Here is a 23,646-nt window from a genome sequence, read left to right as displayed (position 1 = left end):
CTGGGCCGCGCCGCCTTGGTGTGTCCCCACCTCGTGGCCCCACTTCGTCTCCTCTTCAGACTTCTGGAAGCTTCGTGCAAAAATAGGACCCTAGGCGTTGATTTCGTCCAATTCCGAGAATATTTCCTTACTAGGATTTCTGAAACCAAAAACAGCAGAAAACGACAGAATCGGCACTTCGGCATCTTGTTAATAGGTTAGTGCCAGAAAATGTAAAATAACGCTGTAAAGTGTGTAAAACACTCAAGTATTGTAATAAAAGTAGCATGGAACATAAGAAATTATAGATACATTTGCGATGTATCAGTAAGAAGAATCAGATTGTTAAGCTTGCTTACCCTGATGGTACGATAATGGAAGATAAAGATAAACTTCGGTCCATATCTCGCCAATTTTATGACAATTTGTATACATCAGAAGGGACGAGGGAGATGGAGGAAGTTCTAAGGACCATTCCACTTTCAGACACGACCGAGAGATGAACTTAAACCTAACGGTACCTTTTGAGGAGAAGGAGTTGAAGACAACCTTATTCCAAATGTACCCAACAAAGGCACTAGATGGATTCCCTGCACATCTTTTCAGCGTCATTGGGACCTATGTGGCAAGAAAGTTACTTGTGCAGTTGCGAGAATCTTGCGGGGAGAAGATAATCCAGAAACTATTAACAAGACCTTCATTGTGTTGTTCCCCAAGGTTGCACAGCAAGAGGATTTAGACCAATTAGCCTTTGCAATGTCATATACAAAATTGCTTCGAAGGTTTTGGCATGATATTGTTTTTGTGGAGTGGTCCACTTTTGTTCCTGGTAGATTGATTACGCATAATATTATCACGTCTTATGAGTGTTCGCACTTTATGAAACAGAGTGGACCAAAAAAAACATCATCATTGTGCACTGAAATTGGACATGCGAAAAGCATATGATCAAGTGAGTGAGCTATTTAAAGGCAATTATCCTATGTATGTGTTTCCACGAGCCATGGGTGTAGTTGATCATGTGAATGATTGCATCGGTCTCTTTCTACCACTAGAGTCTTTTCGACCATCTCGAGGGATCTGCCTCCCCTACATGTTTTTGATTGAAGTAGAGGGCCTTTCAGGCCCCTTAAAACAAAGTCACCAGCTGGACCTCCAAGGAATCAAGGTGGCACCGACAACCCCGATTGTTAACTATCTTCTTTTTGCAGATGGTAGCCTGTTTATCAAAGCTAGTGTATCAGAGGCAAGGGATGTGAAGGAGCTTTTGCAACAAAAAAAAAATACTGTGAAGATTCAGGCCAACGAATAAACTTGGATAAGTCTTGTATTTTATTTAGCAAGGGGCGCCCAGAGTACACTCCGCAGAATGCTAAATATATTCTCCAGGTACCCATTGAAACGCTAAATTAAAAATATCTTGGCATGCCCAATGTTAGTAAATCTCTCAATGGTGCATTTTAGTACATCAAAGATAGAGTATGAAAAAGAGTTCAAGGATAGTTGGAACAACTGTTATGAGCAGGATTGCAGGAGGAAAGGGGATTCTCATAAAGGCGGTAGCCCAAGCTCTACCCACTTTTTCTATATCATGTTTCAAGCTACTGAGGGTTTATGTCACCACATTAATTTTTTTATAAGGAATTTTTGGTGGGGAGCAAAGGAAGGGAAAAGGAAGACACATTGGGTCTCATGGGAGGTCATATGTTTGCCAAAATATGCAGGAGGACTTGGCTTTCGGGATATTGAAATTTTCAATTTGTCATTGATTGCCCGCCAAGCTTGGCACATTTTACAAAACCTCGAGTCCTCGAGTGCAAGGATACTCAAAGGAGTTTATTTCCCTTCGTCAAACTTGCTTGAGGCTACAATTGGCAGTTTAAAGTTTTAGAGAAATCTCAAAATAATTTTAGATGTCAAGAGTGTTGTGTTCTACCACCGTGTAAAATTTCAAATCGAAATACCTAATCTGCCAGATGTTGTCATTTTTATGCATCCCACAGTACAAGGTATTTCAAGCGTAAATTTTGCACGTACATAGATCACAACATTTTCTACGTGAATATTTCTTTTCTGTTTTTTTAAATATCAAAATATCATTTTTGAATTTTTGGAAAAAGGAGCTATGTGTAGCTATCCACGTTCGCTCCTTAGACCATGTTCTATATAGGCAAAACGCCATTCAAACAAGCCAAGGAACCGGCTCTATAGATAGCAGGGCATAGATGCTTGTTGTCAGACAAAAAAACGACTCGTAATGTTGGTTCGGTTCAAAGCGATTCAGAACCTTAAAATAGAATATATAGAGTAGACTGACATCAGAGGGAAAGAGGAGCAACCATGCCATTGGTTCCAGAAAACAGACAAAGAGATAGGATTTTTTTAGAAAAAAAAGGGGCCCATGCCTCCTGCCACAAGCGGCTCATACATAGTAGTAGTAAATTTGGATCGATTCGTTCTTTTTGTTGAACCGCATACACATAGTGCATGGCCTTAGACCATGCACTATGTAGGTTCGGATCAAAGAAAAACTTGTCAGAGTTAGGAACCGGCTTGGTTTCTCTGCTATGTGAGGAATCGTTTGTGGGTCCCATGGTTGAATAAACAACTACCTCTTTTCTACTCCTTTTAGCCTCTTTCACACACAGTTGTGCTACAAGGACCCACAAATGCATGCAAAAAAGCGAACCATGAATTTGATGCGCTTTTCTTGTCAGGTCTATTGAACCGATGCTCTACTATGTAGGGAATCGACTCATTGAGGCCATTGAACCGCTTTTTCCTCACATAGTACATGGTCTTAGGCCATGTACTACATGGTGCCGATTCGAAGAAAAAAGTGTCAAAAATATGAGTCGCTCTACACTTGCTGCTACTATGTGAGAAGCGTTTCTTGTCAGAGGCCATGCATCTTGCATGCAGCATGCAAACCTATTTTATCCCACTGTATTCTTCCGTCAATGCTACCTCTCTCCTTTTCTTTCTGCATGGCAATGGCCCTGGTGCACTTGCTCCTGACACAAGATTCGTTTGAACCACATCTATTGGTTCGCTTCTTCTATTTGACACAATGAATTGGTTGTCTGCTATGTATCGAACCGGCTCCTAGGCACCTTTGAATCGCTTTGGGCATATACATAGTGGATGGTCCAAGACCTACTATTTTACCATCTACACAGTTACTCCTATTTTAACTTTTTCATGCTGGTACGGCTTACTGACAGGTGGGGTCTAAGCCTCGGCCCACTTAGCAGTCACGCAACGCAAACCCACCCCGTGCGTCCGCAGACGCGACACGTTTTTCCTATCCTTTTTTTTCCCTACACGAAAACACAATCAGAAACGAAACCAAAGCAGCAAAAACACCTTCCAGTTACCATCAATCACACGGGAGACACACGCCTCGATGCACAAGGCAACTAGTACACGGTACAGGCGCTAGTTCCACCCCGGCGTCGCCTCCTCCGGCGACAACAGGGTTTCCTCCCTCCCGATGGACCCGCCCTCCACCTCCTCGCCGGCGGCGGCGCCGCCCCCGCGGCGGTCGCCGAAGGTCAGGCTGCGGAGGCAGAGGCTGGAGTCGCTCCTGCAGGAGCTCCGGCGGACGCTCGACGGGCTGGGCGACGCCGATCTCGGCGCCTCTCTCTCCGAGGTGGCCGCGGACACCGAGGCCTCGGAGTACGGGGACAGCGACGACGGCGACTCCGCGGCGTCGCTGGCCAGCGACTCCGACCACGCGACCGACCAGGTACGGATGCGGCGAGGTTTGGGACGTCGAGAGTCCAGACTATTCAGGCATTAATTGCACTAAATAGCGTGCTAACTGTCGACACAGCGCGGTAGTTCAATTAGATTCTCGTTGTTTCAGGTTTGTATGCGTAAATTAGAACTAAGTTGGTCGGTTAGCCATCTAGATCTGAGTTGGGTACCCTGTTTCCGGAACTAGTTAAACTTTGCTTTCATATGTTGTTCTTATATTTGTCTCTGGTTCGTCCTTGTCGTGGCTGGCGAGGAACCTGAATATCTGGACTCAGTACTTGGAAAATGCACTTTTATTAGAAGCAGGATCAAATGCAGTGTGTAGGTTCTCTAATATAACCATATCGGCGTCGAAGATGCGGGAACAATAGAATGTGATAATTTAGGCTAGACACCTTGTATTCCCACCTTCGGGCTAAGTATTTATAACTAGCAAAGGGACCACTATTAACAGGGTACTAGGATCAGAATAGGAGGTGCAATATTTTTCTAGGTGTACATTTTATTCCCAATTTCACATTTAGAATGCGTGCAGGACAATTTCATGTCACCTGGTGTGTTTTCTTTTTCGAGCAATAGGGCAGGGAGCATAGACAGATTTCATATTAATTCATTTTACAAGGAAGCTGTCCAAATGTGCTGAACGACTTGCTTTCACCTTGCAGATGTTTGAACTTGTTAAATCTAGGTTTGAATCACCTGGGTTTCTTCAAGAATTCGAGGAAATTCAAAAGTCCGTATGTCAAAATGGTGCAGGTATGTCTCTACTGAATGCGCTTATTACTGCTGGTACTGCACAATCTATCTAAATATATGGCAGCTAAGATAACTCATCCAATGGATATGAACTATCAGTTGTCTTCTATGCTGTGCTTCATATCCCTTTTTATTTAATTCTTCTCGAAATAGAGATGCAATTTTCTACAATTCATTCAGTGTTCTTTGCCACAGCTGAAATGGATATGTCATGGGATATGATAAAGGCGGTAGATGTGTGGGAAGATGATGACGACAATGGATATGTTCTTGTTAAACCAGAGGATGCAGCTGAAGGGATAGCTTTTTTTGTAGCCACATACTTACTGACACTTAAAAAAACCAAGGTAGCAATGTCTTACTATTTTCACTCCAGTCTGTAATTTTACCCATCACCTTGGCACTTAAGTTCCTGTTCTCTTAAGCTGTTCACATCTTTATAAGAGATGCCAAAGTCACCGTAGTTCTTCTGCTCTTCTCTATAATATCCTGTTCTGTCGTGTCTCTTAATGTATGAGGTGCTATATCTGATCCATCAAAAAATTCATGTTCTACAGGAATTGTCTCCTGATCGACTTCAAAAAGGTTCCCTCTCGTATTTCCTTGTTCATGAGAAAGATTGCTCAAATCATGTTAAATGAATGTTTTCATGCTGAACTTCCTGACCATTCTTCTGCCAGCCCTTAAGAAGACATTTTCAGCTGAGAAGAGAAAAGGCAAACTTCGGAAGGCATGGGATGGGACAAAAGTCGCTTATAATGTAGCTTCATGGGGTGCCACAGCTGTTGGGTAAGTTTTCCACTGAGCTTGGACATGAAATTTCAAGAAATACTGAAACAACATGCATAGCTTGTTTACTAAGCTTGAGTTTCCTGAGATGTTGCAAATTAGTTTTCTATCCAACCCTCGGCAGCTAATTTCGTTTCACAAACCGCATAAGCAGTCAAAAGTACTGCCAATGTCCATCTTGGTCATCTATTGTGTAAACTCTCCTATCTAGTGGGTTAGAGTACTGCTGCAAACTTCGAAAGCTTCCTAAAGATAGTTTATGCTCTACTGTTCTTCAATACTAGTTAACCTTGTGAGCAAATATGGAATATGTGTTAGCCCCATGATTGATCACTTCTAAGTTCCAACGTAGTCAAGAAATTTAGACTGGTCCTGGCCTATGTAAGGTTGCCATGATCTGGGGCATCAATCAGGCATGAAACCTGTCAGGATAAGGGACAGTCATACGCTGCTCTTAAAAGTTGCATTAGATAGGAGTAATTTATTCCCTGTGTTATTTCATTTTGTAATCTGACTGTAGTCCACATTTTTCATGGTGACAGGATCTACAATAATCAAGCAATTCTTAAGGTAGCAAGTACAGCCGTTCGGATGTCCTGGCGCGTGGTAGCCAAGTTACTGTGAATAATCGGTGGTGAACACTGTTGTTACTGGTGTGCCTCTAGTTATTTAGGTTGGTTCACCACATTGCTTGGGAATCGAGTAGTAATACTGTTGATGGGAGGATTGGGGGTCTAGCGGTTAGATCTATGATGCTTGAAGAATTGCAATTTAGCATTCAGGTTTGCAGGAGGCTTGGAAGCCCATTTGAATAAATCACATTGGTGATGTAAATAGGCCATTCATTTGGTTGTGTGAAGCAGCAGTTAGACTCTTTGTACACGAAAAATGTATATATGACATTCATTTCAATAACTTGCGTTGATGCCGGAATAAACTCTGTTAAGATCTGCCTTTGTACACAAAAGACAGCCACTCGTTTGAATATTATACCTCCACGCCAGAATAAGAAGTAAACTGATTGACCCGCACTTTGTGCTCTCAGGTGCAGACGCACCCCATATACTCCAAAAATTCGAATCCTTTTGGGAATCAAAGATAATCTAGTATTGTACTCGTATAAAATTGTTTGGCCAAGAAACGATTCACATTGACTTCAGGTAAAAAAAAATCTATGACGAATATAACTTGAATAGTACTTTAATATAGGACCTTCAAGTCTGTTTTTTTCACCCAAGAAACAAGAGAAGTTATTCCATGGTGAATCTTTATACTAGTACAATGCATGATCATCTTTAATTCCCAAGAAGATTTGAATTTTTTTGACCTTTTTCTGAATTACTATTTTTTTAAAAAAATATAGGGTGCGCTATCTCCCAGGTTCACTAACGTATTTTCGGTAAACTGATTGCATTTCAAATAAAAAGTCGACTGATTGCAAACAATTGTGTCTGAATGGAGATTAAACAGAATACATTGATGACAAAGATAAGTTTAAACGAAGTAACGTGTGCAGGGTATCCGTCCTTTGTTTTGTAATTTGGTAGCACTTCAAAAAGAGAAAAAAAAAAACTGTACCCTAAAGTACAAGGTCACGTCAACCGTGTCATCACAACCAAATAAGAAACTAATGGCACATCTGGAACATGCATGGCCCAGCCATTGGTGCTGTTCCTTTTATTTCAGGAGACCACCCTATTTTACACAAATCCAAACCTGAAGATCTAGAAGGCAATCATAGGTCGTCTACATTGCATTCGCCAAGATAAACCTTGACGCTTCGAGGAGAACCACAGCTGCCTTCTGCTATAAGCGCTCTATCATTTGCTGCCATGTGCTGAATAATTTTGTATATCATCTCAATCTGGTTCAAGCATAATGCACAAGTTAAGAAATCAGAAACACAAAATAGAGCGAAAACAGAAAGCATGTTAAGGCGAAGGTGAAGATTACATCTTCTGGGCAATGACAGCGATCTGCGATTTGTTCCAGAGTCAATGGTTCAGCAGGGTCTTTGCAGCTGAAAGAGAACAAGCAAACATATATAACCAACGGTATCTAAGTAACTGCGAAGAGAACACTCATTTGATCAATCAACGAGGGGTTAGTAAGAGATTCATGCCTGGCTTCATTCATGACAGTCAGCACCCTCTTCTGAAGTGCCAATACCTCTCCTGCTGCCTTTTTTCCTGCCTCAACACCTGTATACGTATAGAACATATATGATCATAAGGATAACGATTGTATAGACCATATATGGTCATAAGGATAACAATAGTAAGTTAAGGAGACTGAGCAAAGTAGTGCATCTTGAGGAGTACCAGGCTGATGATAGGCATTGATGTTAACTAGAGAAGCATAAATCCCAACTGCACGTTCATAGAGTGCCACCAGTGCTCCAACAGCTCTGGGAGTTACTTCTTGCACGGTAACGGAGATGGACTCCCGGTCATTAGAATAAAGAGCAGCACGTGTACCCTGCAAGTATACAGTTTCCGCTGTCACCAATCACCATACTGGTGCACAAATTAACATGAGTCTATCTCTTAAAGTCTGAACTTTGAAGACAAACCTGCAACATCCCAAACAAGTAATCACCACATGTAACTCCAGGTTCAAGCTCCCAATCATGACCGGGAGGCCTGTCACGCAAAACCTCGATAAAAGTAACGAAGAAGTTGTGCACCCCTTCTCTCAGCTGTTGAATGTAGCTGCAACCACGGACTGTTCATTAAGCGATGCACCTTAACAACAGTAAGTAGTACAGAAAAAGTTAGCACGAACTTACGCATGCTGGTCTGTGCTTCCTTTGTTACCATATACAGTTAGCCCTTGATTAACCTGCCAATAAAATTTTCTACACTTAACAAAGCACACTACTGAACACACAATTCTGGAGCTAGTACTATAGTTACAGAACATAAGGTGCTAGGGGTAGAGAAGATGGAACACATACCCGATTGCCATCAAGGTCAAACTCTTTCCCAAGAGATTCCATGACAAGTTGTTGCAAATATCTACTCAAAAGTAGCAGACTGTCCTTGTACGGAAGTACAACCATATCCTGGAAAAGGAGTAAAATGACTGGTAAGCAAAAAACTCAAATCAGAAACCTGAACTGAAGTCGTAACCCATGAAGCTGCGAACCTTATTGCCTACTCCTTCTGTAGCCCAATACCAAGATAATGCAAGTAATGCTGCTGGATTTTCCTTAACCTGGATAAGTGCAAAACAACATTTTAGACATACTCCATGGTCAAATTATATTACCAGAGCAGATAGGCTATACATCTAAAATACCATACCACAGTGTTCCTGGTCTCTTCATCCATTAGTGCTGCACCAATAAGCATTTCCTTGACATCGATACCCTGGTAAGTGGCAAAACACACCCTCATGTTAATCTGGAAGTTCCTAGAAGTCCACTTATAACAGCAGGAAAATAGAAGACACTAACCTGCAATGCAGCTGGAAGTAACCCCACAGCTGACAATTCTGATGTTCTACCACCAACCCAATCAAACATAGGAAAACGATCTAACCACCCCTCTATTCTGGCAGTGTTATCTAATAAAGAATTTTCTTGAGTAATTGCAACACCCTGCAAAATAGTTTGTGTCATCACATAGTGAACTTGTTCTAAATCAGTGCGGAAACTGTGCATAGGATAATCATACAGTTTTTTATAAACCAGAAATCGATTGCCACAACATTTTTGCAAAACAATAAACTGGATTATCAAGACAAATGTTTTGTTACTGAGCAACAACAATGAACACAAAACTCTACCGATGCATAATCCAGTTCATACAAATTATCTCACTAGTTTTTAGATGAAAGATGAGACAAGTCTCCCTAACTGGTTGTAGTTACATGTTGTCCAGACATTTTCCATTTCAATTTATAAATAACTTGCAAGAAAAAAAAGAACCTTAGGTCAAAACCTGTTTCGAGAATTCCAGTCCAGCATCTCTGAACTGGATTATCAAGAACTGGATTATCAAGACAAATGATTTGTTACTGAGCAACAACAATGAACACAAAACTCTATGGATGTATAATCCAGTTGATACAAATTATCTCACTAGTTTGTAGATTAAACATGAGACAAGTCTCCCTCATAGTATGGTTACATCAGTATCTATAGTAAATTAAGTGTCCAGAGTAACACTAACTGGTTGTAGTTACATGTTGTCCAAACATTTGCTATTTCAATTTATAAATAACTTGCAAGAAAAAAAAAGAACCTTAGGTCAAAACCTGTTTCGAGAATTCCAATCCAGCATCTCTGAAGGCCTTTTGTACTTCTAGTAGACCATTCCGTGTTTCAGGTGTACCACCACTCTGTAAGTACACACAAACATGTTATGCGAACACGTATCTACTAGCAAGTGGGAAAGGAGAGGCATACCAACAGAAAACCATCTGTACCTTTGAGATTACAATTACAAGAGTAGATGCAAGTTCTGCCCCTAGTTGAGCAATTTGATGATCGATTCCAGCAGGATCGGTATTGTCAATAAATCGTATCTGGCATCAAGCAGAATAATTAGATGTAAAGCTTATAAAAGCTAGCTGCATGAAAGGCACCGACAGAATGGACAGGTGCAACGAAACCACATTGCACAGATTGGAGAACTTGGGACAATACCTTCAACGGGGGGTTATCGGGCGCAAGCGCCTCAGAAACAAACTGAGGCCCCAAAGATGATCCTCCAATTCCTATAGAGAGTATTTGGGTAAAACGACCAGCCTGAGATGACGGAGGTTTAATCTGCATTTCATGGCAAAACTGGCTTATAAGAGCTTGCCAAATGAAGATACGAAAAGCCTGAATAAGCTACACATAATCCGCATCTATCTTTGTGCAATGCACATTCTCTAGCATCCATTCATGTTAATCACCCAACCGTGTGTCTGAGCGTGTGTGTGTGTGGTGTGTGTATTACTATGCTAGAGCATGGTTACATATTGCTCTAACCTTCCTCGTGATGGCATCCACTAATGGTTCCAGGTGTTTTATTTTTAGACAACTAAAGCTAACTACTACCACAGTTTTTCTGACTGACTATAAGCAAATGCATTTCGACAAGTCAACCCCCAAATTAAGCTTTTATCATTGCATAGCTACAATTACAGATGAAGTGACACTGTTGCATTACAAACCCCAGATATTTTTATCCAATCTATTGAAGGACTCCTTTGAGGTACTAGCAATAATTTTGTCTGGGAAATGAGCTGACCTTGCCCGATACGACGTCCTGCGAGAATGCGAGGATGTGGTCGACGGTGTTCTCGATCTTGGTGCGGAGGAAGGAGTTGGGCGCGAGCCCGGGGTCGCGGAGCCAGTAGTGGCCGACCATGCGGCCCTCGTCGGGGTTGGCGATGGCGCCCTTCTCGAGCTCCCCCATGGCGACGAAGGCCCGCTGCAGGAGCGGCTCCATCCGGTGGAGGAACTCGGCGGTGAAGGCCATGCGGCTGACGTCGACGAAGAGGCCGAGCTCCTTGTGCTGGTAGAGCCAGTCCACGTAGCGGTCCCAGAGCTTGATCGGGTCCTTCTCGACCGCGTGCGCGGGCTGCTTGGATGCGAGCGGCGGGGCCGGGGCGTGGGAGGAGGAGGAGGAGGAGGAGTGGGGGGAGGAGGCGATGGAGTGGGGCGCGCGGAGGCGGAGGTGGGACGGGCGCAGGAGGAGCTGCCGCCGGAGACGGAGGCGGCAGGGGGAGGAAGAGGGCGGCGCCGCCGCGCCGGAGATTGACGCCATCGGCGGCGGAGGTCGCGGTGGGCTGGCGGCGGCGGCGGGTCGGTGTGGTCACGGGCGCATCCAAGTTGGGGGTGAGAGCGAGGGTTTAGTTTTGGGAGGAGTCCACGAGGTGGGAGTTGGTGGCCTCGGCCGCGCTGGGCTTGGCTTTATTTGTTGGGTTGGGGTTGTGGAGGAAGACGAAGACAACCACGTCAGCGCGGCCCCACAGGCCAGCGTCCTGGCGGGTGGACGCGGCCGTTCCTGCGCTCGCGGCGGCACGGCGGGGAGTCGCACGTGTGAGAGGCGCTGTCGCCGGCGGCCGGGGGCGGAAAGATCTGAACGGCGGAGACCGACGGCGAGAGGCTGAGAGGTGACAGGCGATCTTTGCGTGAGGGGAACAGGAGGGGACACACGGAGAGCTGACGATATTTGCGTGCGTGTTCACGTCCGTGCAAAAACAAAAATGACTATTCGAAATTTTGCTAGCGTGTTTTTTTCTCCGATTTGGTTCTGCATCTCCGTGCTGCGTTTCAGGAAATTTTGTTGTCACAACGAACCGTGAGGTTGGGTGGTTAGCAGGGTAATTGTCAGTTCACCACAATTTAAGTTTCAGATTTAACATCTGTGTGTTTTATAAAAGCGAAATATTCATCCAGTAGGAGACAATATTTCCGTCGACAGTGAGGTGTTTATGGTAACTTCGTCAATTTTAAAATCCAATCCACCAGCCTGAAGGTGCTCATAGAGGTAGAGTATGTATGTGTGTGCATAGACATGAGTGTATGCACGTGTATGTGAACGTCTACGTTTGTACTGTGTTATTTAAAGAAAGAAAATTTTGTTAGTATGTGACACTTGGATGGCGACCCTATAGAGAACTTTTTTACTCGCTGTGTATTTGGCTACATGCGGATCAACTTTGGTGGCCGTTCTAGAACTGTGTGTAATGCCTTTGGTACATAGACAAAGCTTTCAAACCCGATCAAACTTCTCTAATTTTCACTATAAAGAGATTTTTTTTACATAACTATAAAGAGAAATTTTAATACGTACGGGAGACAGTTTAGAGCATTTTCAGTCGTATCCTCTAAATAATGTTCGACTAAAGCGTCGGATCGAACGATGGGGATGCTGGCACGTGGTGCCGCGTTTCGGACGCATTTGTTGTTACACACGTCCCTCGAAAAAGCATTTGAAAAACTTAAATTCAGCATAAATTAAATTTTCATTCAAATTTCATTATATTTTAACAAAAAGAATGAAAATGGCTAAATTCAAATTAAAACTAGCCTAGTCGCCGTTGCGCATGCGCAAGATAGGTAAGCCTCGCCGCCGTTCTTCCCTTGGCTGGCCTGCTACGCCCGCCCCGCGTCGATCTCACCGCCCTTGCTTCACTCATCTAGCGGTGCAGCATTGTCGTTGATGTCATCGAAGCTTGCCTACAACATTAGCCCTTCAGCGGCGCCCGCCACTAACGACAATCCTCGTTCTAGACAACCCACGCTGGGCAGCAGCCTCGACGAGGCTCTGAGCATTGAGCTCAGGGAGCCTTTGTCGATCGGCCATCACAAGGAGGCGAGCAACATCCTTCGTTGGTGCCCGCTCGACGGATATCTAGGCGACGCGATGCCATCTGGCCTCGTTGGCCTCCTCTCGGGCACGGGCAGCATACCTAAGCGGTCGCTCTGTCTCGTACGAGCATGTCGTCCAGTTTTCTACTCCTCGCCCCATCCTCCTCCTCCAGCTTCGTCGCCGCGCTTTCAGTGTCGGCCATGAACTGTCTATCGAGCTCCACGAACTCCGCCATGTCGTCCTCGTCGAGCTCGAGCTTGGGCTACGACGATGCAGGTTCTGCCATAGGTGGGGGTAGAGGTGAAGGCGGCTGTTGCAACCCAGCATGGAGTGTGTCGTGGCGTGGAGGCGCCGCATTTTGTGTCTATCATTGGCTTCGACGTGGAGGTGGTGTGCGATGGCGTCAAGTCTGCTAGCGAGAGCGGCTGTGGATGAGCTTTTTTAGATGGTTTGGGGACACCTGGTAGCGCTCGACAGGAGTTCACATGTTGTTATTCATGCGCTTGTCAAGTGTCAATTGATAAACCATAACAAACCTCTGCTGCCTTCCTGCCCGGTCGCATCTCTAATGGCCATACCCCTCGCCGCCAACAGGCCACAGGGCAAAAACCCCCAATCAATCACTGCCCTATGCTCAGCTCTAATGGCCGTATAGGAAAGCGATTGCCTCCTTCCGACTGTGATAGGCTAAAAGGCCAACTAAACGTTTAGTTTTTGGCCTTTCAGGAAAGCGACTGCCCCCTTCTTGGTCAGATGAGCTAAAAGGCAACTGATCGCTTCGGTACTCCAAATGCTTGACTCTGAGCACATGAGTTTTGGGCTGCTCAGTTGAGCATATCTTCCTAGATCTTCAGAAGTAAAAAACACTAGATCAACTATTTGATGAATCGACGAAACCGCTATAGCTCTAGAATTACCAGGAAACCAAATTTACTGTTCACATTTCAGTCAGCAAGGGCAAGAAAGGGAAATTTTGGCTGTGAGAGTACTTGTCTATTGAGTAGCTTTTGGTATGTGAAGTAAAAGGAAAAGAACTAAAAAATTAAATTCTCAAACAAAAAATACTTCCTCAAACAAGAAACTGAGGAGAGCCTAATTGGTTGGTGAAGGGCGGCAATTCTCATTTTTCAACACCAACCAGCCTGGCTTCAATACAAAACAGAAAACACCAACCAACATAGGCCACACACACACACAGAAGTCGGGTTAGAGGAATATAGGCTTTGTTTAGAACTCTGATTGCCATTGTAAACCTTTGACAGTGACAGAACGCAGCCACCTGATGTTGGGCAACGCAGCATGCGCAGCCCCTATCATTAATTTTTAGCGGAGAAGCAACCACCTTATGGCACATCTGAAGGAAAGGAAAGCTAGAGCCTGAAGGAAAGGTCAAGACGAAATACTAATTTATTATTCAGAGCATTTTTTTGTCGACAACTGAAAGCAGCAACGGCACATGATTATATTTTCACAATCACCATCAGTGATTCAGTGCAACATTTTTCCACTGGAACCGCTTGGTCAACGGAGAGCTGAAAATCTGCTCAGTCGTCACGTGACCCAAGTACCTGCTTCTTGATGGAGCCAATTCTGGTGATCAACTCGTCCCTGTTCTCCTGCATTACAAACAGTAGAAATATCAATGGCTGACAGCCTGACACTGGTATCAAAAAGTTTATATTTCAAAGGGAGTATAAATAATCACCTTAAATATCAGATATCGTGAGGTGAACCAGACAGTGAAGCCAAGGCCAACAACTTCCATCACCTGAGGAACCTGCCATGCAAAGTCATGAAATATTGTGAGACTCACAAAATTCCATATGCATTCAGTACAGTATTTCTAAGGCTTTTGCTAATTCTCAGCTAACCCAGAACTTAGATGGCGCTTGGTCGATCCCGTCAAATCGATTTGTTCGTTGGGCTGAGATTTTTGGTCGATTGTCTTTGCATTTTCCTGTTTGGTTCGGACTGTTGGTGTGTCCACTTAGTTTTTAAGTTATAGGCTTGATGTTGCCTTGGTATACATTTTTGTTGGGCTTTTGGTATTTCTGTTGAGCTTTGTATTGGCTTGTTTCTTGTTGGGATTTTCTTTTTGCAAAGAAAAGATCACGCAATTGCAGATGAATCCTCCATCTGCAATTGCACATTAAATAGTATGCAATTGAGCAACACGGCTTTTTCCAAAATGAGAGAACGTACACACTAAAATGGTATCTAGACCAAATCTGACCAAAGCTGCGTCAGTTAATTTGGAACAGAGGCAGTCGTTTGCAATTGTAGCACAGTAGTATGCTATTGTACAAATAAAATAGTATGTTAATTGCAGTCAACATGAATGGTAGTCAAAGTTGAAACCTCCGCGGCTCCGCATAATCGTATATGAATATTAACATGTGCAATTACACATTATTATGCAATTTGTATATTACTATGTATTTTGGTATTTTGTAATTGCAAAATACTACCGAACTAAAGTGCCCATAGATGTGCAATTACACATGCACAATAGTAAGGCCTAATCTCTTATTTGAAGCCCAACAACTAAAAAAAACAAGCCCAATCGTTGCAAGAAATCATGTCTAAGTACAATGCGCTAAATACGAGGGATCTACAAATCGATAAGATTTAATTAAGTCTTGGTCACCCAAGAGGCCAAGACCTATCCCCCTTACTTATAAAGTATTCTCAAGCTGGTGAGACTGTTGAGTATGACAAGGTAGCTGTTTCATTAATGTCAAACCAGTTTCTTCCCATTGGTAGAAAAATCTGGTATAAACAGAAAGTTTTCACTGCCCGCCATTTCAAGCTAAATAAACTAAAATAATCTAAATGGTTCTATTGCAAGAATATCCCTTTGTATTTCATGCTGAAGTGAACTAAAATCTACATTGCATACACTGGGACAAGAGACGAACCAAAGAAGAGTGAGAGAAATAGAAAGAGAGACGTACCACTGGGACTGAATCAAGTGCAGAAACCACTATTGATGACATCCAAATAGCAACAAGGGCAGATGACCCATAGACTAGAGCAGTATATGAACTGTCAGAATCCAACTACATAACAACAATTCAAATAGTTAGGCCATTTTAAAATGCATTATTGTAATCAGTGGGTGGAGTAAGAAGGCTTACAACTTTACATAGCACATAATAGCATTTGTGACATCAAGATCAACCTCGAGAGAGATTAAATGGGAATGAACTTTTAAGGCGACAACTTCCAAAATAAGATCAGACCTAGTGAATCTAAAACATTCTTGCGACGCAAAATTTGAGCAATCACTGTATCTCATTTGTAAGAATTGCAGTCTGTATGAACTGAAAAGACCAATACATTTTCCTTCTATAAGATCCAGAAAGTAGCTGAGTGTAATTAACTAAGTACAAAGCCAAAACGTTGCAATCAAATCAGCAGAGGTTCTGAATCAAACATATAAGCTGGCATTAGCTCATTGTTCTTTCGCAAAAGAATCTTGAAATTATTTCAAATTTACGATCTCTCTTTAGGGATATATGCACTTCCACAAATAGATATTCTTTGGTTGCATGTGTTTGGTGATAAAAAAAAAATACACAGGGAACTCAGTTGTAACATTGGCATGAACTAATTGAAGTGAACAAATTTTGGTGACTACACCTATTTTTCTTCCCAAACTGACCAATATATACAGCACGACATCAAACTGCTACGGATCAACAAATTAGATTATCTCAAGCTGTCAAACCGCGCTGACGCAGTACATGACCTTGGCTTCGTTTGTCTCAGCTCTAGGCTGAGCTTCACCTAGGGCAGAATCAGTTGTTGTTTGTGAGAGAGCCACAAACACAAACATGGGATAATTTGAATTTCTGAATTTGGGGGACAGAAAGCAATTGGTGTCACTCTATGTGTATATAGGCTTTGCTATAATTTTGTAATGCTGCCACAAGTATGCAGCACGAGGAGAAGGTGAAGTGACACGCATTTATAGGAGTAAGAGTAAAGAAAACCAATCCCTCTGTAAGCACTCACTTTAGGAAGAGAAAAAAAATGTGTATTGATGCATATAACTAGGGGGGGGGCATCCTAGTGCACATATGACTGAAATTTTGTTAAATTCTAGTCACCAACTCAGACCATTGCATCTCCATCCAATTGTTCAATAACACAACCCTTCCCTCTAAGCATAGGAGCATCAAGGGCTGAAAATTGCCTTAAATCAAGGCGATTCCAGGCAACTGCGCTCCAGAAAATATGTTGATTGAGCATAGTCGACTGCAATTACCTTAAATTTCAGGTTCAATAACTAGAAATCAAACTCCAGCAAATTTATCCCCATAGCCGAAAGATGGTCATGGAGACTTGCTTTCTTATAAATGTGGGCAAATCAGCTATAGCTTAGCACTCATCTGAATACTGAAACAATTAGCCCCAATCAACAGGCTGAGCAAACACACCATGAGATTTAGCTCATCTCGACACTGAAACCTTGATTCAGACAGAATCGTTGCATATAAATCATTCGCTTCAAATCTGCAATACAACAAAGTAAGCGGGCGCAGGCGCTCACCTCAACACCGAGCTGGTTGAGAACGCTCCAGGGAGCCGGTTCGCCCTGCACCTGGCCGTCTTCCTCCCCATTGCTCGCCTCCCGGCCGAAGACCTCCAATCCCTCCCGCTTCGCTGGTGCCGGCCACTCGGGCTTCTCGGAGACCAGAGGCCTGAACCCGTCCGAGTCCTTGGTCGCGCGGAGGGACAGCGAGGCTCCGGCGCGGCCAAAACCTTGAGCGGAACTAGGGTTTTAGCTCTCCTAGCATTTTCGCACGGGATCCGGAAGTGAGGAGTGGAAGGAAGCGTACCTTGCTTTGGCAGGGAGTTCGGGGTGCGGCGGAGGGGGAGGCGCGCGAGCGCGGCGCCGGCGTGGGAGGCGTGGGGCGCCATCGGAGATCTTCCAAGGTTGGGTTGTGCTCGGGCGAGACTGAGGGTGGCGAGGTTTCTGGAGGAGCTCGCCGCCTCACTGCCTGTGTCTGTGAAGTGACTGTCGTGTCGAGACGCTCGATTCGGTGGGCAGCGAGCTAGGGGTGTCGGCGCTGTGTTGGGCTTTGTGTTGGGCCAGTTTTTGCTTTTGGTGTGGATGGTTGACATCTGAAAGCACGATAGGACAGGATGGGCTTTTCGGGTTGTTTCTTAAACAGGGTGGACTTTTCTTGCCTGCCCAGATATAAAGCCTTTTTTCCCAGTGGGTTCCAAAGTTTTTCTGAGCTCGTTTCGTAGATTTCACGAGAGCGAGTCCTTGTCTTTCTTTCTTTTTGTGGCGACTACAAAAGGAAAACACTGCAGTCCCCGCAGAGGATCCCGTACTTCCATCGTCCGCTTCACGCGCCGTTCGATTGATGGAGGTCGTGAGCTCCACAGCGTCCCAGCCAACAAGGCATCCTGAAGCTAATCCCCACCCCAGTCCCCAGCCCATTCTCCTGCAAGTGCTTTTCTCTCCCCCCGCATTTTGGAACTACCCGCGGGAGGCAGCGGAGAGGGAGGTGACGGCAGAGAGATCCACCTCGCTGCCGGCGACTGATCGACAGAGGAGAGCGGCTCCGTTCCCTCGTATTCATGTGATTTCCCACGCACTTTCCCCCAAGTCCCCAACCCCACCGTCTACTATCCTTGCGCATCCATGTAACCCTAGCCTCTGCTCGTGCAAGGAGAAAGAGGGATGGAGGCGAGGGTGGGATCGCGCCACCGGCGAGTTTTGCGATGGACAAGGGGGGCGGCTCGGCTGCACGTCCATGATACGTCTCAAATGTATCTATAATATTTTATGCTTGTTTTACATCAATTCATATATGTTTTGTCTACACTTCGTTGCACTTTTACATGATTTCCGGCACTAAACTATTAACAAGATGTCACAGGGTCAGTTCCCTGTTTTCTGATGTTTTTTGTATTTCAGAAAAGTTATACATGAAATATTCTCGGAATTGGACGAAATAAAAGCTGAAGTCAATATTTTACCGAAACGAAGACGAAGTCCAGAGGGGGGTCGAAGAGGCGCCACAGGGCGTCCAAACCACCCCATGGCGTGGCCTAGGCCTGGCCCGCGCCAAGGGGGGTCTAGGCCCACCAGGCACCCCATCGACCTAAATCATCTGCCTATTTATACATCTTCTCGGGAAAACCCTGGATACCCGTGCCTCCATCCACGAAAAGTTTCGCCGCGACCGCCATTGCTGAACAATTTAAACACCTATCTCAGAAGAAGAAAAAAATACTAAACTAAGATTCCAGCACACGGATCACTGATTTCCATGCAGTCCTATCAAGAACTAATACTTTAGGTACATTTTAATCCCTCGACTCTCTTTTTACCGTCTCCGTCCAACTTAACTTTGGTTGCCCTCTGCCATTCTACTCTAGTACAAACTTTTCAGAATTCTACTATTAACTGGAGCTTCTGGAGGCCTCCGCTGGATATACCCAAACCACCTTAGTCGGCGTTGGACTAGTTTCTCATTGATCGTGACACCCCTAACCTATCGCGGATCACCTTGTTTCTAATCTCATTCTTTCTTGTATGCCCGCACATACATCGTAGCATGAGCATCTCCGCGGCACTTATTTGTTGGATGTGCTATCTTTTAGTGAGCCAATATTATGCCCCATAGAGCATCGATGGTCTAATTACCACCCTATATATTGTGCTTACATTTTAGTTTTTTATGGGACTTTCTTGTCACATAGGATATTGTGGTGACCCTGCATACCACTGCATGTTGTAGTATGCCAGTTGTTGATATAACATTCACGAAGTACCATTCCGCAAATATTACATCCCTCATAGTAGTACAACAGAACATAGCAGGGTCCATAACTCATTCACTTATTATTACAAGCATCAAACATATATTGTCTTGGAGCTCCTCTTGGGTCCTAAGAGGGGTACTCCTGGGTTCGAGGCGAACCCACCTTAACTTACAATATAGAAGTTTCACTAGGTTATACATTTATTACCTCGAGCATCTAAATACTAAGAGTTCCCACTGCTCGGCTACTACTGCTACTCAGTGCTTCTAGGCTTGTTCTCCTCCGGAAGCCTCCCGGTTCCGTAGACTATGAGATAGTCTACGCCTTCAATACCTCCGGAGAGGTCTCGGTTCTTCATAGCCGATGATCTCGGCTACTTCATGGTTGTCGTAGTCCTCCTCCAGACGATTCAGACAATCTAAGCAAGGGATTTAAGAGTGGGATGAGTACGAGCGTACTCAACAAGTTCATTATAGGAAAGAGGTGTTTAATGCACTAACTACGATATTAGACCAGAAAGTCTAATACCAATGCAGGTTTTGATAAACATTTCTTCAATAGATTGATTTTATTTCAAAGAGCTATGTCCGTCAGCCTTCACCGGTTTACTAGAACTTCATGGAGCTCCTTTCCGGCCGCGTTCGTAGTTCCATATCCCGGAACGAGGAGTGACAGTCACGCGTTCTTTACACTCGCAGAGGTGTGTTGCTTTACCCATAAGAGATCTTAACCTTGGTGCCAACCAGCAGCTTTCCCGTCCACACTTCCTTCGGTGTGAGGCCCGGTATAAGGTCTAGCCAATCATGTTCCTCCGCTACCTCGAACACCCACCCTTTGTTGCATACCCCGACCCCGGGTCCTCGCCGGTCCCATTATTCCCATAGTTTTCGTGGTGGACCCCGACCACGACGACGATCCGGGATCGAACCAAACTCCTTCGCCGCGTAGCCGCAACCCATCATAGACCGCAATACCGTGGGGACTTAAGGCTTCCCCAACCTACCGCTTGTTCTTCGAGCGACAAGTGTCTACGGACTATGCCGTGGGGACTTAAGGCTTCCCCGACCTACCGCTTGCCCTGACAGATACAAGTGTCTACGGTAAAGCGCATCCGTTAATGAACGAGAGGTGGAAACACTTTTGACTACTCCGTCCCACTCCGGATCTTATGGTTAACACGGTTATTACGTGATGTCTACGGGAGCTTCTATTCTTGTAGACAGTGTTGGGCCTCCAAGAGCAGAGGTTTGTAGAACAGCAGCAAGTTTCCCTTAAGTGGATCACCCAAGGTTTATCGATCTCAGGGAGGAAGAGGTCAAAGATATCCCTCTCATGCAACCCCGCAACCACAAAGCAAGAAGTCTCTTGTGTCCCCAACACACCTAATAGGTGCACTAGTTCGGCGAAGAGATAGTGAAATACGGGTGGTATGAATAAGCGATAGCAACGGCACCGGAAAAGTGCTTTGCCCAGGACAAGTAAACAAGCAGTAGTAACACAGCGATGAGTAACGCAGCGATAGTAACGCAAGTAAAACGAGAAACAAGTAGCAATAGCGTATTTAGGAACAAGGCCTAGGGAATAGACTTTCACTAGTGGACACTCTCAACATTGATCACATAACAGAACATGATAAATGCATACTCTACACTCTTGTTGGATGATGAACACATTGCGTAGGATTACACGAACCCTCAATGCCGGAGTTAACAAGCTCCACAATAATGCTCATATTTTAGTAACCTTTAGTGTAAGATAGATCAAAAGACTAAACCAAGTACTAGCATAGCATGCACACTCGTCACCTTCATGCATATGTAGGAGGAATAGATCACATCAATATTATCATAGCAATAGTTAACTTCGCAATCTACAAGAGATCATGATCATAGCATAAACCAAGTACTAACACGGTGCACACATTGTCACCTTTGCACACGTGTAGGAGGAATAAAACTACTTTAATAACATTGCTAGAGTAGCACATAGATAAATTGTGATACAAACACATTGCAATTGTAATGAGATATAAATAAGCACTTCACTACGCCATTCATAACAGTGAGTAAGTATTCTCGTGAAATATAGCCTAAGAGACCCACACGGTGCACACACTCGTCACCTTTACACACGTGGGACAAGGAGTCTCCGGAGATCACATAGGTAAAACTCACTTGACTAGCATAATGACATCTAGATTACAAGCATCATCATATGAATCTCAATCATGTAAGGCAGCTCATGAGATTATTGTATTGAAGCACATAGGAGAGAGATGAACCACATAGCTACCGGTACAGCCCCGAGCCTCGATGGAGAACTACTCCCTCCTCATGGGAGCAGCAGCGGTGATGAAGACGGCGGTGGAGATGGCAGCGGTGTCGATGGAGAAGCCTTCCGGGGCACTTCCCCGCTCCGGCAGTGGTGCCGAACAGAGACTCCTGTCCCCCGCATCTTGGCTTCGCGATGGCGGCGGCTCGGAAGGTTTTTCGTATCGTGGTTCTTCGCATCGGGGGTTTCGCGACGGAGGCTTTATATAGGCGAAGAGGCGGCGCAGGAGGGTCGAAGGGGTGGCCACACCATAGGCCGGCGCGCCGAGGCCTCGGGCCGCGCCGGCCTATGGTCCGGGAGCCCGGTGCCCCCCTCCGGTCCTTCCCGGGTGTTCGGATGCTTCCGGTGAAAATAGGAACCCGGGTCTTCGTTTCGTCCAATTCCGAGAATATTTCGTTACTAGGATTTCGAAACCAAAAACAGCAGAAAACAGAACTCGCACTTCGGCATCTTGTTAATAGGTTAGTTCCGTAAAATGCACGAATATGACATAAAGTGTGCATAAAACATGTAGGTATCATCAATAATATGGCATAGAACATAAGAAATTATCGATACGTCGGAGACGTATCAAGCATCCCTAAGCTTAGTTCTCGCTCGTCCCGAGCGGGTAAAACGATAACAAAGATAATTTCGAAGTGATATGCCATCATAACCTTGATCATACTATTTGTAAACATATGTAGTGGATGCAGCGATCAAAACAATGGTAATGACATGAGTAAACAAGTGAATCATAAAGCAAAGACTTTTCATGAATAGTACTTCAAGACAAGTATTAATAAGTCTTGCATAAGAGTTAACTCATAAAGCAATAAATCAAAGTAAAGGTATTGAAGCAACACAAAGGAAGATTAAGTTTCAGCGGTTGCTTTCAACTTGTAACATGTATATCTCATGGATAATTGTCAACATAGAGTAATATAACAAGTACAATATGCAAATATGTAGGAATCAATGCACAGTTCACACAAGTGTTTGTTTCTTGAGGTGGAGAGAGATAGGTGAACCGACTCAACATAAAAGTAAAAAGAATGGTCCTTCAAAGAGGAAAGCATCGATTGCTATATTTGTGCTAGAGCTTTTATTTTGAAAACATGAAACAATTTTGTCAACGGTAGTAATAAAGCATATGAGTTATGTACATTATATCTTACAAGTTGCAAGTCTCATGCATAGTATACTAATAGTGCCCGCACCTTGTCCTAATTAGCTTGGACTACCGGATCTTTGCAATGCACATGTTTTAACCAAGTGTCACAATGGGGTACCTCCATGCCGCCTCGTACAAAGGTCTAAGGAGAAAGCTCGCATTTTGGATTTCTCGCTTTTGATTATTCTCAACTTAGACATCCATACCGGGACAACATGGACAACGAGATAATGGACTCCTCTTTAATGCATAAGCATGTGACAACAATTATTATTCTCATATGAGATTGAGGATATATGTCCAAACTGAAACTTCCACCATGAATCATGGCTTTAGTTAGCGGCCCAAAGTTCTTCTCTAACAATATGCATGCTCCAACCATGAAGGTGGTAGATCTCTCTTACTTCGGACAAGACGGAAATGCATAGCAACTCACATGATATTCAACAAAGAAAAGTTGATGGCGTCCCCGTAAGCATGGTTATCGCACAACAAGCAACTTAATAAGAGATAAAGTGCATAAGTACATATTCAATACCACAACAGTTTTTAAGCTATTTGTCCCATGAGCTATATATTGCAAAGGTGAATGATGGAATTTTAAAGGTAGCACTCAAGCAATTTACTTTGGAATGGCGGATAAATACCATGTAGTAGGTAGGTATGGTGGACACAAATGGCATAGTAGTTGGCTCAAGGATTTTGGATGCATGAGAAGTATTCCCTCTCGATACAAGGCTTAGGCTAGCAAGGTTATTTGAAACAAACACAAGGATGAAC

At 44.1% G+C, this 23,646-nt stretch overlaps 2 protein-coding genes across 2 annotated transcripts; one reads left to right on the top strand and one right to left on the bottom strand.

The window, feature by feature from the left end:
* The first annotated feature begins 3,341 nt into the window (after positions 1–3,341).
* On the top strand, positions 3,342–6,212 carry LOC124654123. Its single transcript, XM_047193153.1, has 6 exons — positions 3,342–3,727; positions 4,404–4,494; positions 4,690–4,841; positions 5,052–5,079; positions 5,175–5,283; positions 5,826–6,212. Exons 1-6 carry the CDS (start codon positions 3,473–3,475, stop codon positions 5,905–5,907), a joined length of 717 nt encoding a protein of 238 aa, XP_047049109.1. The 5' UTR covers positions 3,342–3,472; the 3' UTR covers positions 5,908–6,212.
* A 527-nt stretch (positions 6,213–6,739) lies between these two features.
* LOC124657081 (glucose-6-phosphate isomerase 1, chloroplastic-like) lies at positions 6,740–17,522 on the bottom strand. Its single transcript, XM_047195695.1, has 21 exons — positions 17,441–17,522; positions 17,152–17,345; positions 15,551–15,655; positions 14,302–14,373; positions 14,165–14,212; positions 12,721–12,858; positions 11,256–11,443; positions 10,527–11,067; positions 9,935–10,057; positions 9,715–9,813; positions 9,544–9,627; positions 8,741–8,884; positions 8,589–8,654; positions 8,431–8,499; positions 8,240–8,347; positions 8,072–8,124; positions 7,856–7,994; positions 7,605–7,761; positions 7,406–7,484; positions 7,237–7,303; positions 6,740–7,147 (listed from the first exon to the last, which is right to left on the bottom strand). Exons 1-21 carry the CDS (start codon positions 17,520–17,522, stop codon positions 7,019–7,021), a joined length of 2,685 nt encoding a protein of 894 aa, XP_047051651.1. The 3' UTR covers positions 6,740–7,018.
* Positions 17,523–23,646: the final 6,124 nt, after the last annotated feature.

This window comes from Lolium rigidum, chromosome 5 (genome assembly GCF_022539505.1).
Source record: "Lolium rigidum isolate FL_2022 chromosome 5, APGP_CSIRO_Lrig_0.1, whole genome shotgun sequence".
Lineage (NCBI taxonomy): Eukaryota > Viridiplantae > Streptophyta > Magnoliopsida > Poales > Poaceae > Lolium > Lolium rigidum.
Note: the sequence above shows the minus strand (reverse complement) of the source record. Positions and strands in the feature narration are given on the sequence as shown.

Coding starts and splice junctions, on each gene's coding strand:
- LOC124654123 (XM_047193153.1), top strand. CDS start 3,473: ATGGACCCGCCCTCCACCTCCTCGCCGGCGGCGGCGCCGCCCCCGCGG. Junction 4,842..5,051: donor TGACACTTAAAAAAACCAAG/GTAGCAATGTCT, acceptor CATGTTCTACAG/GAATTGTCTCCTGATCGACT. Junction 5,284..5,825: donor TGGGGTGCCACAGCTGTTGG/GTAAGTTTTCCA, acceptor TCATGGTGACAG/GATCTACAATAATCAAGCAA.
- LOC124657081 (XM_047195695.1), bottom strand. CDS start 17,522: ATGGCGCCCCACGCCTCCCACGCCGGCGCCGCGCTCGCGCGCCTCCCC. Junction 9,814..9,934: donor CCGATAACCCCCCGTTGAAG/GTATTGTCCCAA, acceptor GCTTGATGCCAG/ATACGATTTATTGACAATAC. Junction 7,485..7,604: donor CAATGCCTATCATCAGCCTG/GTACTCCTCAAG, acceptor ATACGTATACAG/GTGTTGAGGCAGGAAAAAAG.